Source organism: Camelus ferus, chromosome 18, assembly GCF_009834535.1.
Source record: "Camelus ferus isolate YT-003-E chromosome 18, BCGSAC_Cfer_1.0, whole genome shotgun sequence".
Taxonomy (NCBI): Eukaryota; Metazoa; Chordata; class Mammalia; order Artiodactyla; family Camelidae; genus Camelus; species Camelus ferus.
In genome coordinates, this window is record NC_045713.1 from 29,903,833 (window position 1) to 29,917,617 (window position 13,785).

General features: G+C 46.2%; 2 protein-coding genes across 2 annotated transcripts in view; one reads left to right on the forward strand and one right to left on the reverse strand.

Annotated features, from left to right (window-relative positions):
• Positions 1-1,185: 1,185 nt before the first annotated feature.
• Positions 1,186-6,924, reverse strand: LOC102514962 (thyroid receptor-interacting protein 11-like). The gene has a single exon (XM_032460830.1). It carries the CDS (start codon positions 6,922-6,924, stop codon positions 1,186-1,188), a length of 5,739 nt encoding a protein of 1,912 aa, XP_032316721.1.
• Positions 6,925-7,767: 843 nt separating this feature from the next.
• Positions 7,768-13,785, forward strand: part of ARHGAP17 (Rho GTPase activating protein 17) — a 77,742-nt gene continuing 71,724 nt past the window's right edge. Inside the window, 1 exon segment of the mRNA XM_032460832.1 lies at positions 7,768-7,959. Within this exon segment, the coding sequence (XP_032316723.1) occupies positions 7,907-7,959 (53 nt within the window). The 5' untranslated portion in view covers positions 7,768-7,906.

Below are 13,785 nucleotides of genomic sequence, written 5' to 3' on the forward strand. Positions count from 1 at the left end.
GAATTTTTTTCAGAAGCTCAGCTGTGAGAGGTAGAGAGAGAAGTTGGTACCTGAAGGAGCAGGAAGGAGGATGGTTTGCTGGCAGAGGCTTTGGCAGGCTCTTATGTTCAGGGAAAGAGACAACTAAAGATAAAGCAGAATGGAAAATTAGTGGAATGAGGTCTTTGACGAAGTCTGAATGGATAGTTTCCAGGGTACAAAGGAGCCATGAGACGTCAGCTGCAAAGCTGGACCCCTTGTCCTCTGAAACAAAAGGGAAAGAGCAGAGGTGAATGGAGAACAATGGATGGTTGAACGTAGGAAGCAGGTGTGGGAAATTGAGGGTTCTTGACTTCTGGCCTCCAGTATCGAGGGCACGATCGTAATTCAAGAAAGCAATGAAGCTCTGGAGTGCCTCTTGAGATGGGCAAGGGAGTTGGCCATGGCCATTTGATGGTTTTATGGGTTTTTGATGGTTTTATTAAATGCGGATCAATAGGAACTAGTTAAATAAGTTAGGGTACAGTAGGGTACCTCCCCACTACAAACTGCTGTTTTAAAAAAGAATAAGATGAAGTTCATTCACCTTTGGAAGGATTGCTAAAGTGTAGTGATTTTCTTTTTTTAAAAGCAAGTCAGAATAATATACTTCCATATATACAAATATACATATATTTCTAAAAGGCCTGAGAGGGTACAGGCTACCAATGGAATGGTTTTCCAGGCAATGGAAAGAGGACTGGGATTTAGCCAGGAGGATTGAACTTCCATTTTTGAAAATTTTAGGCATCTTGTACTTTTGTGCTGTTTGCCTTTTTTCTTATCCAAGGAGTGTACCCGTGTGTCTACCATAATTTTGAACATTAACACAAGTTAATGTTTTAATTACCCAAGGTATACATAGACACCTGGTCTTTGCAAAAAAAAATTAAAGCTTTACAAACAATATTTGAAGTATCCTTTGACTACAGCCACCCATCCCACCAAAGCCCATTCTCACAAGGAGTAACCACTGTTTTAAGTTTGGGGAATATCTTCTAAGTCCTTACAACACACTTTTTTTTTAAGTATTAATATTTTTATTAAACAAAGTAAAACTGAAAACAAATACATGGCCTTATTTTTTTTAAGGCCATGTTGTGGTGAGGTACACAAATGTAGTGCCCGGTTTCTTTAGGACTGTCTCATCTCTGGCTGAAGAAGCATCTACTGCTTTGAAAGGTCTTTCGGCACAACTCCAGCGCTCTTGCCAGGTGACAGCAGCAAAGGTGTGTATGTGGGCAGAACATCAGTGACAGCATTTAAAAGAAGATGCTCCGATCCATCGGTTGTAGGTCCAGGTGGGTTAATAAGTGAAACAGCAGTGGAGCAGTGATTCACACTGGGTGTTTTGGGTGCGGCTCCTAGGGTCGTTGTAAGACTTGGTGGGGCATTTTTAGCCAGTTGTTTCCTTCCCGGTGAACTGGGAGTCTTTGTGTCTTCAGTAGACGCTTTTGATGGTGGACCAGTAGAGTGAGATTCTGTTTCTAGAAATTGAGCAAAAAGTTCTGAAAAAGAATTCTTAGGCATAAATTGTTGATTTGGTCTTGGAGGTGTGTTGGGGACACTCTTCGACCCAAGCCACCTAGTCATCCATCTGGTACCACCGCCTTGCTCTTCCTTAAAAACCAGCTCCATTTCTTCCCTTTTTATGCCCAGAGTGTTTCCCAGTAGTTCTAACACTTCATGGCGTTGAGGTCTGGGTGTTTGAAAATACTCCATCAAGAGCTTCCTCACTAAGCTTTTGTCGACTTTTTCTTCTGCTTTACTTACTAAGTCCAGCAGTTTCCTTTGCACATCATCTAGCACTTCCCGTTGGACCTCATTTTGTTTTGTCAAAACTTTAATTTCTTCTTCCTTCAGATTCAAGACAGCTTTTGTCTTCTGCAGTTTCCCTTCTAGATCGTCTGCCTTTTCCATCCATTCAGCAAATTCCATCTTCAGATTAGCTAGTGCTTGTGCATACTGTTTTTCTTGTTCTTGGGACGCACAGAGCTGTTGTGAAATGTCATCTTTTTGCCTGGTGACAACATTCAGTTGTTCCTTCAATGACTCCATCCGCAAGCAGGCTCGTTGGCGTGCATCTTCCATTGCATTAGAAGACAGAAGGAGCTTTTCCTCCAGTGCCTTCGCTTTCATTCTGAGTTGAGCTGCTCTGTCTTCTGCAGCTAAGGCTTTGCGGTTATGAGACTCTTTGGATTCCAAAGCCAGGCGATGGGCTCGCTCTAGATCCTGCTTCAAATGTAGTTCTTTGTTGTGTAAATGTTGAACCTCACTCTGGAGGGCACAGTTTTCCATCTGTTTCTGTTTCAGTGCCAACATGACTTCATCTCTCTCCTGTTGAAAAATAAGTGTCTTTTCTTGCATTGATGTCACTGCATGCAAAAGTTGATTTAATTCCCCATTCTTGCCTTGTTCATTTTCTTTCAATAGTTGCTCCAAGGCAAGAGGTTTTTCCTTCATGGCCACAAATTTCAACCGTTCCTCTCTCCGCATCATAGAAAGCCGCATGTTTGTCTGTTGTAGTGCTTGATTTTCTGTTTCCTTTTCCCTCCATGTTTGTACTATTTTTTCATTGGCCTCTTTGAGTTTACAAATATCCACTTCCAAACTGGCGACTCTCTCCTTCAGGTTGATTACCGCCTGCCTCAAAATTTCATTTTCACTCACTTCATTAGTGAAGTCTTCACTTACAGAAAGTAATTCATCACTTTTGGCTTTGAGCAAGAGCTCTCTTTCCTGGAGTAAGTTTTGTAAGTCATCCTGTTTCTCCCGGAGCTGCTGAAGTTTGGAATCCCTTTCTTCATGCTGTTTTCTGTCGAGTTCTGAGGCGGCCGCAATGGACTCACACAGTCTCTGGTTATCCTCCTGGAGGGTTCTAATTGCTGCATCTTTTTCCTTTGTTGATTTTCTTAACTCTTCTATCTCTCCTTGGAGCAGCTTTGAAGACTCACTGGATCCATCAGACTTAACTGCCTGAAGAGAGGCAGCTGACTCGGAAGGAGGCGATTCGGTGGAGGGCTGCGGTAAGGTCAGTTCAGGTTTCCCTAGTAGAAGAGCCTTGGCATTGCAAAGCTGCTCTAGGCTGAGCTGCATTTGTGCAACTTGTATCTCCAAGTTTTTGAGTTGGGTTTTGTTCTCTTCATAATTTTTGATCAGGTCAGTATAGCTCATCTGTAGTTGAGATTTATTATCACTGTCCATGAAAACCCGTGCCTGAAGTTGTTGAAGCTCGTTCTGAAGATGGGTTGACCCACGCTGCATATTTTGTACCGTGGCCACCACGTGCTGTTTCCATTCTTCCATTATTGAAACGTGTTGCTTTAATTGTTCCCGTTCCCGTAGAAGCTCCTCAAACTGATTAATCTTAACACCATTAACCTCATTACCACTGCTGGAATTCTGCAGAACTGTCAATAATGTCTGACATTTCTGATTCAGTGCATCCATTTCAATGTCTCTTTCTCGAATGATGTGGGATAAATTCCGAATAGTTTCTCTACACATATCCTGATCACTGCTTTCAGCTCTAGGGGGTAGTTTCATATTTGCATCTCGGAGCTTCTCAAGATCTGCCTCTTTGCCCATAATGATATCCACCATTCTGAAGTTTTCCCTTTTAAGAAGGCTATTTTCCTTAATCTTCTCGTCTAAAACAGCTAGTATTTGTTCTCTTTCCAATGCATACATTTGCAGTTGCTGCTGAAGACACCCATTGTCTTGGGTATAGGAAGCTGAAGATATTTTGGTATGAAGACACTGTATCTCCAAATCTTTTTGCTGGATAAGCTGGGTTAGTTTACCAACCTCAGTTTTGGAGAGCTGATCAATCTGTTCAATTAAACAGATATTCTTTTCAGTTAGAAGTTGAATCTCTAATTTTTGTTCTTTTAGTCCTACTAATCTTTCGGCATCAGCTTTAGAAAAGTCATGCTTTTCAGTTCCGTTTTCTATATTAAGACTCTGAATTTTTGTTACTTGAAAAACACCCAAATGTTCTGTTGGCATGTGCTGGGATTTTTCGGGTAACTGGGTTTTGATTTGTTCAATTGTATTTTGTAAATTCTCAGTCTCCTCCCCTCTGGCTGTAAAGAGCTGAGTATGTTTAATATTCATTTGCTCCTGTTGGCTTTGAAGACCATCCATTTCCTGTTTCTGCTCTTGTAAAGACTGACGCTTTTGCATCTTAGTCTGGTTTTGATCTTCAGTTATCTTTTGATCATGTTTTATTTTCTTCTTAAGGTTGCCTTTCATGACACTTGATGGAGAGCTCTCAGAGTCTAGATCCGTAATAGCGTCTAGCATGTTAGGGTTAATCGTAGATTCGGTTTGACTGTCTTCTCTCAGTCGTTCCAGTTCCTCTTTCAGATGACTGTTTTCTTCTTTCATGGATGCAAGACTTGTGTCTTTTTCTTCGATGGTTTGCTGTAGCAGTTCCATTTTTCTTAAGCCTTGAGTATATTTCTCTAATTCCTCCCAAGGATCTGAACTTCCTTGCAGTTTTTCAATAAAAGTTTCTTTCTCTTCTATAAGTTGTTTCAATTGCTCCTGCTCTTCTAAACAAGATGACAGCATTGCCTGAGTTTCTTTATGGTCAGCAATTATCTGCTCAATATTCTTGAGTTCTGCTATTTCAGAATCTTTCTCTTGACTGAGTTGAATTAAACACTCCTGCTCCAGGTGTAAGGCAGAGCTATCTGGGTGATGTGTATTTGACAATTCTTCAATCATTTGCTTGTTCTTCCTCGTTTCTTCCAACAGCCTCTTTTCAGCCTGACACAATTCTGCTTCTGACTGTCCTTTTTCCATTTTTAAAGCCTCCACTAGAGTGTTTTTCCCCAGAGACTTCTGAGTGTTACCAACAATAGATTCTTCCCACTGACGTCTTACATCTTCAAGTGCCAAAACCAACTTTTCATTTTCCATTTTGAGATCAAAAGCCACTTTGCTTAAGTTGACATTGAGCTTTTGCATTTTGGAAAGATTTTGCCTTAAGTTTCTAACTTCGGCCTCCTGTTCTTTAAGTGAGTCAACCTTCACATTAGTGTCTTGATTAAGAGACTGGGCAAATTCATTCTTGATTCTTGAAAGTTCCTTCTCGTTTTCTTTAATAACTTCCTTAAGTTGACAGTTCTCTTTCTGGATGTCGACATTACAGTCTTGTGACTGGTTTAGCTGATGTAATAAATCTTCTACTTTGTCCTCAAGCTTCTGCTTGGTTAAAAGCAAATCATTAGCAGCTAATTCACTTTGAATTAACCTTTCTTTTTGCATATCCAACTCTTTAGTAATGTTCATCTGATCATCTTCAAGTTGACGGACTCTCCTTTTTTCTTCCTCAAGCTCTTGCTTTAGTTTTTGGATGACACCATCTCCTTCATTTTGTTGTTCTGATCGCTGATCTTTCATCAAAACCACGTGCTCTGCAGTTTCTTGTTTCTTCTCATCCAACTCTCCTAATTCAGGTGTCAGTAATTCCTTCTTAGTAGTACTCTGATTGAGTTGTCCTTCCTTGCCTTCCAAGTCACATCTTAAATCATGTACTTTTGAACCAGAATTCATATCTCTTGTAGCTGTACTTTTAATTACTTCATAATCGTTGCTCAATTTGACAAGTGATCGTTGAAGTTCTTCCTTTTCTTGACTTAGCTGTGAATTTTCTTTTTCTAGAACTTGGACTCGTTCCTGAAGTTTCAGGTTGTGTTCGATGACATCGTTATCCTGGCTTAAGCTGCTCAGTCTCATTGGTTCGTTTTCAGCATCCGACAGTGCTTGCTGCTCTCTGAACACTTCCTCCATTGATGTACTTGGTGGAAGCACTTGTTCCTTTGCTGTCATGGCGTCACTCTGCTTCATAACGTAAGGTTGCAATTCATCCTCTTCAGTTCTTTCCTTATTTTCTTCATTTATCCGGTCTTGTTCCCTCCTTAAAACATCTCTTTCACTCTCTACAGATGATTTTCCATTGATGTATTTCATTCTATCCTCAAGTTCTTTGATTTTCTTGGTGGACTCTTCCTTTTCAGCTTGTAGAATTTGAATAGCTTTCTGCATGTCATGAATTTGAAATTCATGAGTTGGTCCAATTCCGGAGCCCCCCTGCAGTAACAGATTTTCCAGTTCTCCAATCCTTTCTTCATAGTCTCTACATTTCTGTCGATGGCTACGACTTACTTCTGCCAGTTTCTGTTGATGAACATTCTGCATTGTCACTATTTCAAGTTGATGGTCATCAATTTCCTTGTATCGATTTTGTTCAAGTTCCTTTATGGTATTTTGCAGTTTGCAGATTTCATTTTGGTCAAGGCTCTCTGCTCCCTGCACTGTGAACTTTTCGGCAATGTGTCTCCAGTGGTTGACATCAGCCTCAAGTCTTAAGACTTTATTTGACAATCTATTTATTTCTTGTTGTGACCAAATTAGGTCAGCAAAGTCCATATCATTATTCCGGACAGCTAAAGCATGGTCATTGGTATCATAACCCAGTGGAGGTGGTAAAGTGACTGGGGGTACAGAGCCAGCTTCAGGGTCTACTGACCGCGAGACTGACTGCAGCTTCAGCAGTTGATCCTTTAGCGCTATCTGTCTTGCTGTAAGGAGTTTGATATCTACATCCTTCTGTTGTAATTGATGTCTGTAACTAGTAGTCTGCTGTCTTATTTGAAGCTCTGAGGCTTCATACTTCTCCTCTAGATCACTATAAAGAGTTTTAAGTCTCTCATTCTCTGATTTTAAAATTGACTGAGAGTCTTCAACCTCCTTCGTCTTAGATTCAGGTACTTCTACCTTTTCACTTCCTTTCCTCAACACATTAGTGATGTGTCCAGTGAAAGATGCTACACTACCACCCACTTGCCCCAGGGAGTGGCCTAGGCCGGAGCTAAGGCCACTAAACCAGGAGGACATTGCTGCGGGTCATAGAACTGACCTGGTCCGCTCCGCGAAAAGCGTCCAGCACAGTAGGACAATCCCGCGAACTGTCCCTGAATTGCAGCCAGCGCAAAGCTAAGAATCAAATCACAATGAGGGGTTTCTAGGCAACGGCGGAGCACAGGAGCCCCTCAACACTCCACCCTGCCTCGCAGCACCCAGGCCTGGTGTGGGACCTAACGAAGGTCCTGTCTCCAATGACCTGTCTCTCCTCGGGCCTTTCTGCCCGTCCACACGTCTTCCCAGCACCGGGGTTAGGCCCTTCTCCCCCAGCTTCCTTGACTGTCCCAGTGTCACACGCCATCCCGACCTCCTGGATGCCGCCGGCCACCATGACAGCGGCTGTGAAGGCGCCGTCTCCAAAGTACCTCCACCTGCACTTAAGCACGGCCCTAGTTAAAGACACTGAACACTTCCATTGCCCCAAAGCTCCCATGTGTCCTTTCTGGTTCCACCTCGGCCCTCCTTCCCCAGCAAGCCCGGCTTCGGTGTCTAGCCCTGAGGATGGATTTTGGCGGTTATCAGACGCCATAGACGGGGGTGTTGCACCATCTACTTTCTTTGTGTCTGCTTTTTTCACCGTGTGTTTGAGACCTAGTCTGGGAAGGGAGTTAAATATCACTCGAGCGGGTGATCGCTGAGCGAAAGCACGCCGAGGTCCTAGGGGACCGCGAGGCCCTGAGCGGCCGCTCCTCGTGAGGCACGGGGAGCGACCCGGGGGGAAGGGCCGGGCGGCGCGCAGCCAGGCCTCTGCCCTGGGCCTGGCCCTCCTCGTCGGACCCGACCCGGCCGGCCCGGCGGGCGGCGCCGCTGGAAGTGACGCGGCGAGGGCGGGGCCGCCGGCCTGGGGAGCTGCCGCCGCCGCTGCCGCCTCGGCTGGGAAGCGATGTAGGAGCCGCCAGGCCGTCCCCTGTCCTGCCCGGCCCGAGCCCCGCGGGCCGCCGCCGCCGCCGCCGCCATGAAGAAGCAGTTCAACCGCATGAAGCAGCTGGCCAACCAGACCGTGGGCAGGCGAGTGCACCGCGCCGGGCCCGCGGGGGGACGCGCGGGCCGGGGGCCGGGGGCCGGGCGCCGCGGGCGGGGGGCGGACCGGCTCCTTCTTGGGCCCGGTCGCCCCGGGGCCGGCCGCCGCCTCGCCCGAGGCCCGCGGGGCTGGGGGCCGGGGGCTGCGCCACGCCGCGGCCTGGCGCCCGGCTCCAGACCGCCGCTTGGCCCCCCGGAGACCGGCTGGGCGGGCCGCGCCTCCCCGCTCCCACCCCTCGGGGTCCCCACTGCCCCGCGTCCCCGCCCGGCGGAGCATCGCCCTCAGGGCGCTGGACCGGCCCTCTGTCCCTTCCTCCCCCCCCCCCCGCCCCGAGATCCAGCCGGCCCAGGCCCGCCGCCTGGGGCTGCACCTCCCAGGAGTGTTGTGTCCGAGGCTGCCGGGTTTGGGGGGCGGCATGCTCAGCCTTTCCGGGTTGCCCCGCTGCGGCAAAGCTTTCGCTTACAAGTGCATGATGGCAAAAAAGTAAAGGGTTAGTAAAGCCCAGCGGATCTGCCCAGAGAGTTTCTGAACGCTCTTTGAGGCGGCAGCTGAGAGGTGGTGCCGTCTCCTAACCAGGGGCGAATGTGAGCTGGAGTGCTTGACATTTAGAAATTTGAAAGTGGGAGAAAAGGATTCTGCAAATGCCTAGCGCCAGTTAAAAAAGAAATGATCTTTAAAAAAAACAAACAGGTCTTCTCACTTTGGGTTTGGAGGCCCATCCTTTCTAAGTTTATTTGGGAAACTTGGCATTGATCATGAAATGACAGGAGAGACCAGAGGTTGTGGATGTTCAGGCTTTTGAAAGAGAGGAATGGTTTGTGGTTTGGAGAGCTTCTGGAGGTGACTGTCCTGTGCTGTATTGTCTGGAGCAAATATTTCAAGGTCTTCCAGGGCTAGTTAGCTCTGTGGTACCGATTTTGCTGTTAATTCTCTGATGAGATCTGAAAGTGGGAATTTTTTTACAGCTTTCGCTTCTTTTCTCAGCACTTGAGTCAAAGGGGGACTTTGGTTTGGCCAGAGCACGTGGGACACTTCTTTTTTGTGTGTGTGTATGAAAATACTTTTACTTCCTCCTGCGTTTTCCAAATTTGCTTTTTACTGTTTCGTTTCCCTCAACTTTTTGCTTAGTTCTGTTGTTTAATTTTTTTGGTACCCTCACCCTATTAGCTTGGTGTGCATTTATCCTATTTTCAGAGTTAATCCCTATCTGCTAAACCCTAGAAGTGCCTGCTTTTCAGGTATTTGTGGGAAAAGGATAGAAATAGTTTTGAGAGGAAGGTATACAGAGTAGTAGTGACAGCTGATGTTTCAACCAAGAATCTGTAAATGAATGACAAGATAATTCCTTGGCAGTTTCCTACCCCCTTAGTGTTCTCAGTAACATGCATGGTGGAATCAATATTTAGTGAATGTCAAGATGCATTTGTCAGAGTCATTTTGGCCTGTTTGTACCTTGTATCAGGCAACTGGTTTTTTTTTTTTTTTTTTTGAACAGTTCAGAGGCTTTAAAAGCTCCAAAGCCGTCCAGTGTCTCTTGGCCCTGCTTCCTCTGTAGCAGCATCTCTCTTTACACTTTTAAATTCCAGCCATACTTGCCTCCTTTCAGTTTCCAGAGGAGGCTGTGCTTTCTTACATATTAATTAGCCTCTACCTGGAACTGTTGGAAGCCTCTTTCACTGCACCTGCCCTAGGCCACCTCCTGTTCATTCTCCAGTTCTCCCTGTAAAGGTCTCTGTCTCTCAAAGACCTCTCTGATGCTCCAACATAGATTGGATGTGCCCTGCTGGGTGCTTTCATAATTCCTGTTTTTCCATAATGGAATTGTGTCTTTACTTGCCAGTGTCCCCCTTTAGACTGAATGCTTTGAGAGTTTTTACACTTTCTCTCTTGATTCCCAGAGTCCGCTGTGGTTCTTATCACATGGTAGATGCTCAGTAAATACTGTTAAATTCGTGTAAATCCAGTTGTTCCTCGACTGCCCTGGTGGTGTGGGCCCAAGTATGGGAAAACGAGAATTGGATAGAGTAAATGCTGTGATTCATCCTAGGAGTATAATTCTGGCCCTGACCTTTGACTGTTTGAAAATCTTTATTGCTTGATGCAGTGGAAGCGACAGCTATTACAGAGCTATTAAGGGTGTGGCAATTATGCACCTAAAGTCAAAACTGTTTTTAGTGGGGAAGCTGTTGTTTTACGGCTGTTGATTTCTTAGACATATTTGTATTTCCTTCTACTTAATTAATTGTAAAGGATTAGGGAGGGAAAATGGAGGCAGGAGGGAGCCTGCAATTGTTATTGGGCAGAAGCAGATGGTTGCCAGGTATCAGAATCAGGATTCTGGATGTATTTGGGTCAAAATGAAGGCTAGAAAGCAAAGAAGGGGTCCTCCCCTCTCCCCCCGAAAAACTCAATTATAGTGAGTGAAGTTATATGTGTGAACGGCTTGTGCACAGTGTGTACTACCAATTCATAGAGTTGTAGGTGGCATCTTGCAAGGAAGTATTTTCTTCCCAGAATGAGCACCTTGTGGGTAACCCCGCGGCGAGGTTCCATGAGATGGACTCGTGGGAGAATTAGTAATGGCTGGAAGGAGTGAGTTCTCATGATGCAGTTTATTTACAGTGGGTCGGTGAGTCTGTTTCAGAAGACACTTTGCGTACCACAGGGGCAAGGCTTATGAGGTGGTCTCCGGGTACGGGTGTTGCAAAGAAGAGAATTAGGATGGGTCCTTTTGTCCCCCTGCCTTCCGTGGATTCATGCATTCAACAGACACTTGTTCGGCCCAAAGTGTGCGCCATCGTGCAAGAGCCAGACGTGAATAGGACACACTTTCTGCCCCGAGGGAGCTCAACAGATTTGTGGAAGAGACAGGCTAGCAAAGAAATAATTATATATCATGAGATAAATGCTTGTAGAGGGGTGGCTCATGCTAGTTCTTATTGAATAGAGGGAGGTAACAAAAAGACAGGTGAAAATTTGAGCAAAGCCTTTTGGCTTTGTTTCCATGTTCAAGCATATCTTTTAAATTTCTCTGGTATTGATGAGGTCTCTTTGGATTGTAAGAAAACCCAATTCTAACTGCCTTAAATGAAGATGGGAATTAAATGTGACCAAAAGAATCCAAAAGGAGCTTGGCCACAGACTGGGCTGTTTCCAGAGGCTCCACTCTTTAGACAGGCTTGACCCACACCCCACTCCCCCGCCCCCATTGTCCATCCTCCTCAGCTCCTGTCCCAGAGGGACAGAGAATGCTTTTCTCCCAGGCACTGTTGCCAAAGCCCCAAGACTGACTCTGAGTGCTTCTGCCTGGGTCGCATGCTTTTGCCTGCAAATGGGTACAGCATCAACCCCACCTAAATCACGGGACTAAGAGTTGGGGAGCGCAGGCACCCCAGGGGAAACCAGAGTACGGTCAGGAGACAGAAACATCATGTTGAGTATTTGGTAGTCTGGGTAAAAAGAAAGCTATTTTGTTTTCTGAAAATCCTTGATGCAGATAATCCACTGGACACAGGTGTTACTTTGGGGGAGGTGATGCCCTGAACGAAGGAAGGTGTATACAGAGTGAGGAGATGGTTTAGTTATGAGGTTGAAGTGTCCAGGAGAAAAGGAATCTGAGGGCCTAACCCAGAGAGCTATTACCCAGGTGAGGCCCAGGGAGGGAGTGTCCCAGTGGGTGTTGGTTTCTGCCTTATTTGAAGTACGCCCTGGAGGTTCAAATGCTTTCCCAGATAGTTATCTTTAGATAAGCCAAAGCTACAAACTCAAATGCCTAAAGGGTCTGGGCTGGTAAAATAAATGGGTGACTTAGGCCAGGTGAGGTCTGGGGGGCCTCTCCGCCACCCCTCACCCAGCGCATGATTATTGTCTCACCAAAGGGGCATGTGTCAGGATGGACCCAGCATGACTCAACCTTTGCAGCTTTGCAGAAAAGCCTGAAATCTGGATTTTAATGAAAGTCAGATGGCATTAAATGCAAATTAAATAATCACCATGACACTACAGGGGGCTAAACAGCACATCAGTGGCCAGATTTGGCCTGTGGGTGACCAGCTGGCAACTGCTTGTCTAGAAGGACCTAGAGGTTGAGGGTCCCTGTTGTTATTACTCTTGTCCCCTGTGCCTTGCCCCAGTGTCACTGCATTCTTGGGTCTCGGGGTTTATTGAAGAGCTCGTCCTTCCCCTTACAGAAAGCTGTGAAAGGTTTGATGGTACTAATCACTGACGCTGCTCCAGCTGGCTTCGTGCGCCAAGTGCTGAACCAAAGCAGCCGGCGTGGTTCTCACCTACTGGCGATTGTCGTTTCTGTTTTATAAAGGAGGGGAAATGATCTGCCAGGTTCGCACAGCTCCTAGGTGGCCCGGGCTCCCCTTGGGCCCATGGCTTCTGACTCTGGATCCTGTGGGCTCCCGACTGCAGAGTCTGGGCTGCCTTTTCTCCAGGGGAGGATTAATGGTCTTTGGTGCCTGTTAAGCTGCTGGGGCTCAGTGCTTTGCATAAATTATCTCACTGCATTCTTGCAGCAGCTCTAAGAGGTGATGTTATTTGTTCCTGACTTAAGGATGAGGAAGCCAGAACTCAGAGAGGTCATCAAGCTAGCAAATGACAGAGCTGTGCCTTCACACCCCGGTTTCTGATTTCAAAGCAGCTATAATTCCGTACTTCATGTGGGCAAGTCTTACATGAGAAACCCCTTGTTTGAGTCATGAGCAGTGCTTTCATAAAGTCCTGGAGGCCGAGAGCTGGATGTTGATCTAGTCCAGTGGCTCTTACCAGGTGTGGTTTTGCCCCCCAGGGGACATTTGACAACGTCTGGAGACATTTTTTGATTGTTGTGACATGGTTGGGGGAGGGCTGTTACAGGCATCGGGGAGATAGAGGCCAGGGAGGCTGCGGAACGTCCCACAGTGCCCCTGACAGCCTCACAACACGGAATCACCTGGTCCCAAATGCCAGGACTCCTGAGGCTGAGAAACTGTTCTAGTCCTTCCAGGGTGTGGATATGTGAATTATGACAACCAAAGATCCGCACTGCTTGCAGGCCACAGATGTGTTCTCTTTGGCCTACTCCGTATTTATTTACTTTTAACAGCCATTGGCTCATATTTAAAATGAGGCGTTTTCACACGAAAACCTGGATTTCCAGCTTCTTCTAAAATCTAAAATCTTGGAGGACCCGGCAGTGCCTCTGTCCTCCCGAGTCCAGGTAGGGGTGGCAGAGTAGCAGCTGTCCCATCCGGGTGCGGCATTAGCCATCCAGTTCCCCTCAGCCCCTTCCTGGCTTGTTTTATTCTGTTACATTCTTCCCTGACCCTCCCTGATGACCTTTTTCCATTCCGCCCGGGCAGTGCTAATTCTCAAGATGAGTCAAAATACCTCTGTCCCACGCACCCCCGAGATGTCCTCTGGTGCCACATGGAGTCAGTGTCTCTCTCTCCCATGACACATCCCAGACCATTTCCTTACTTCTGCCAGCATCATGTTCCACATGCCTCACCTCTGCTGCTTCATTTTACTCACACTGATTTCCTCCAAACAGTATTTCCGAGAAAGGGGAAGAAGCTGGGCTTTGCGTCTATCTGAGTGGATTCCATCTGGCCTCAGCATAGAGTAAGGGTGGAAAGGAATCTGCTTTCTTTGCAGCTTCTTCTGAATCTTATCTTCGGGGCCTGATTATGTACTTTACCTATTGTGAAATTCTAGAATATCAAACAGGGTATTTAAAGGTGAATGAAAACTCACTGTTCACTGGGGACAAAAAAGAACGCTAAAAGGATGTGGTCATATAGCTGTAGCATCATTTTCACACAGAC

Excerpts from the sequence above, each read along its gene's own strand:
- LOC102514962 (XM_032460830.1), bottom strand. The coding sequence starts at position 6,924 with ATGTCCTCCTGGTTTAGTGGCCTTAGCTCCGGCCTAGGCCACTCCCTG.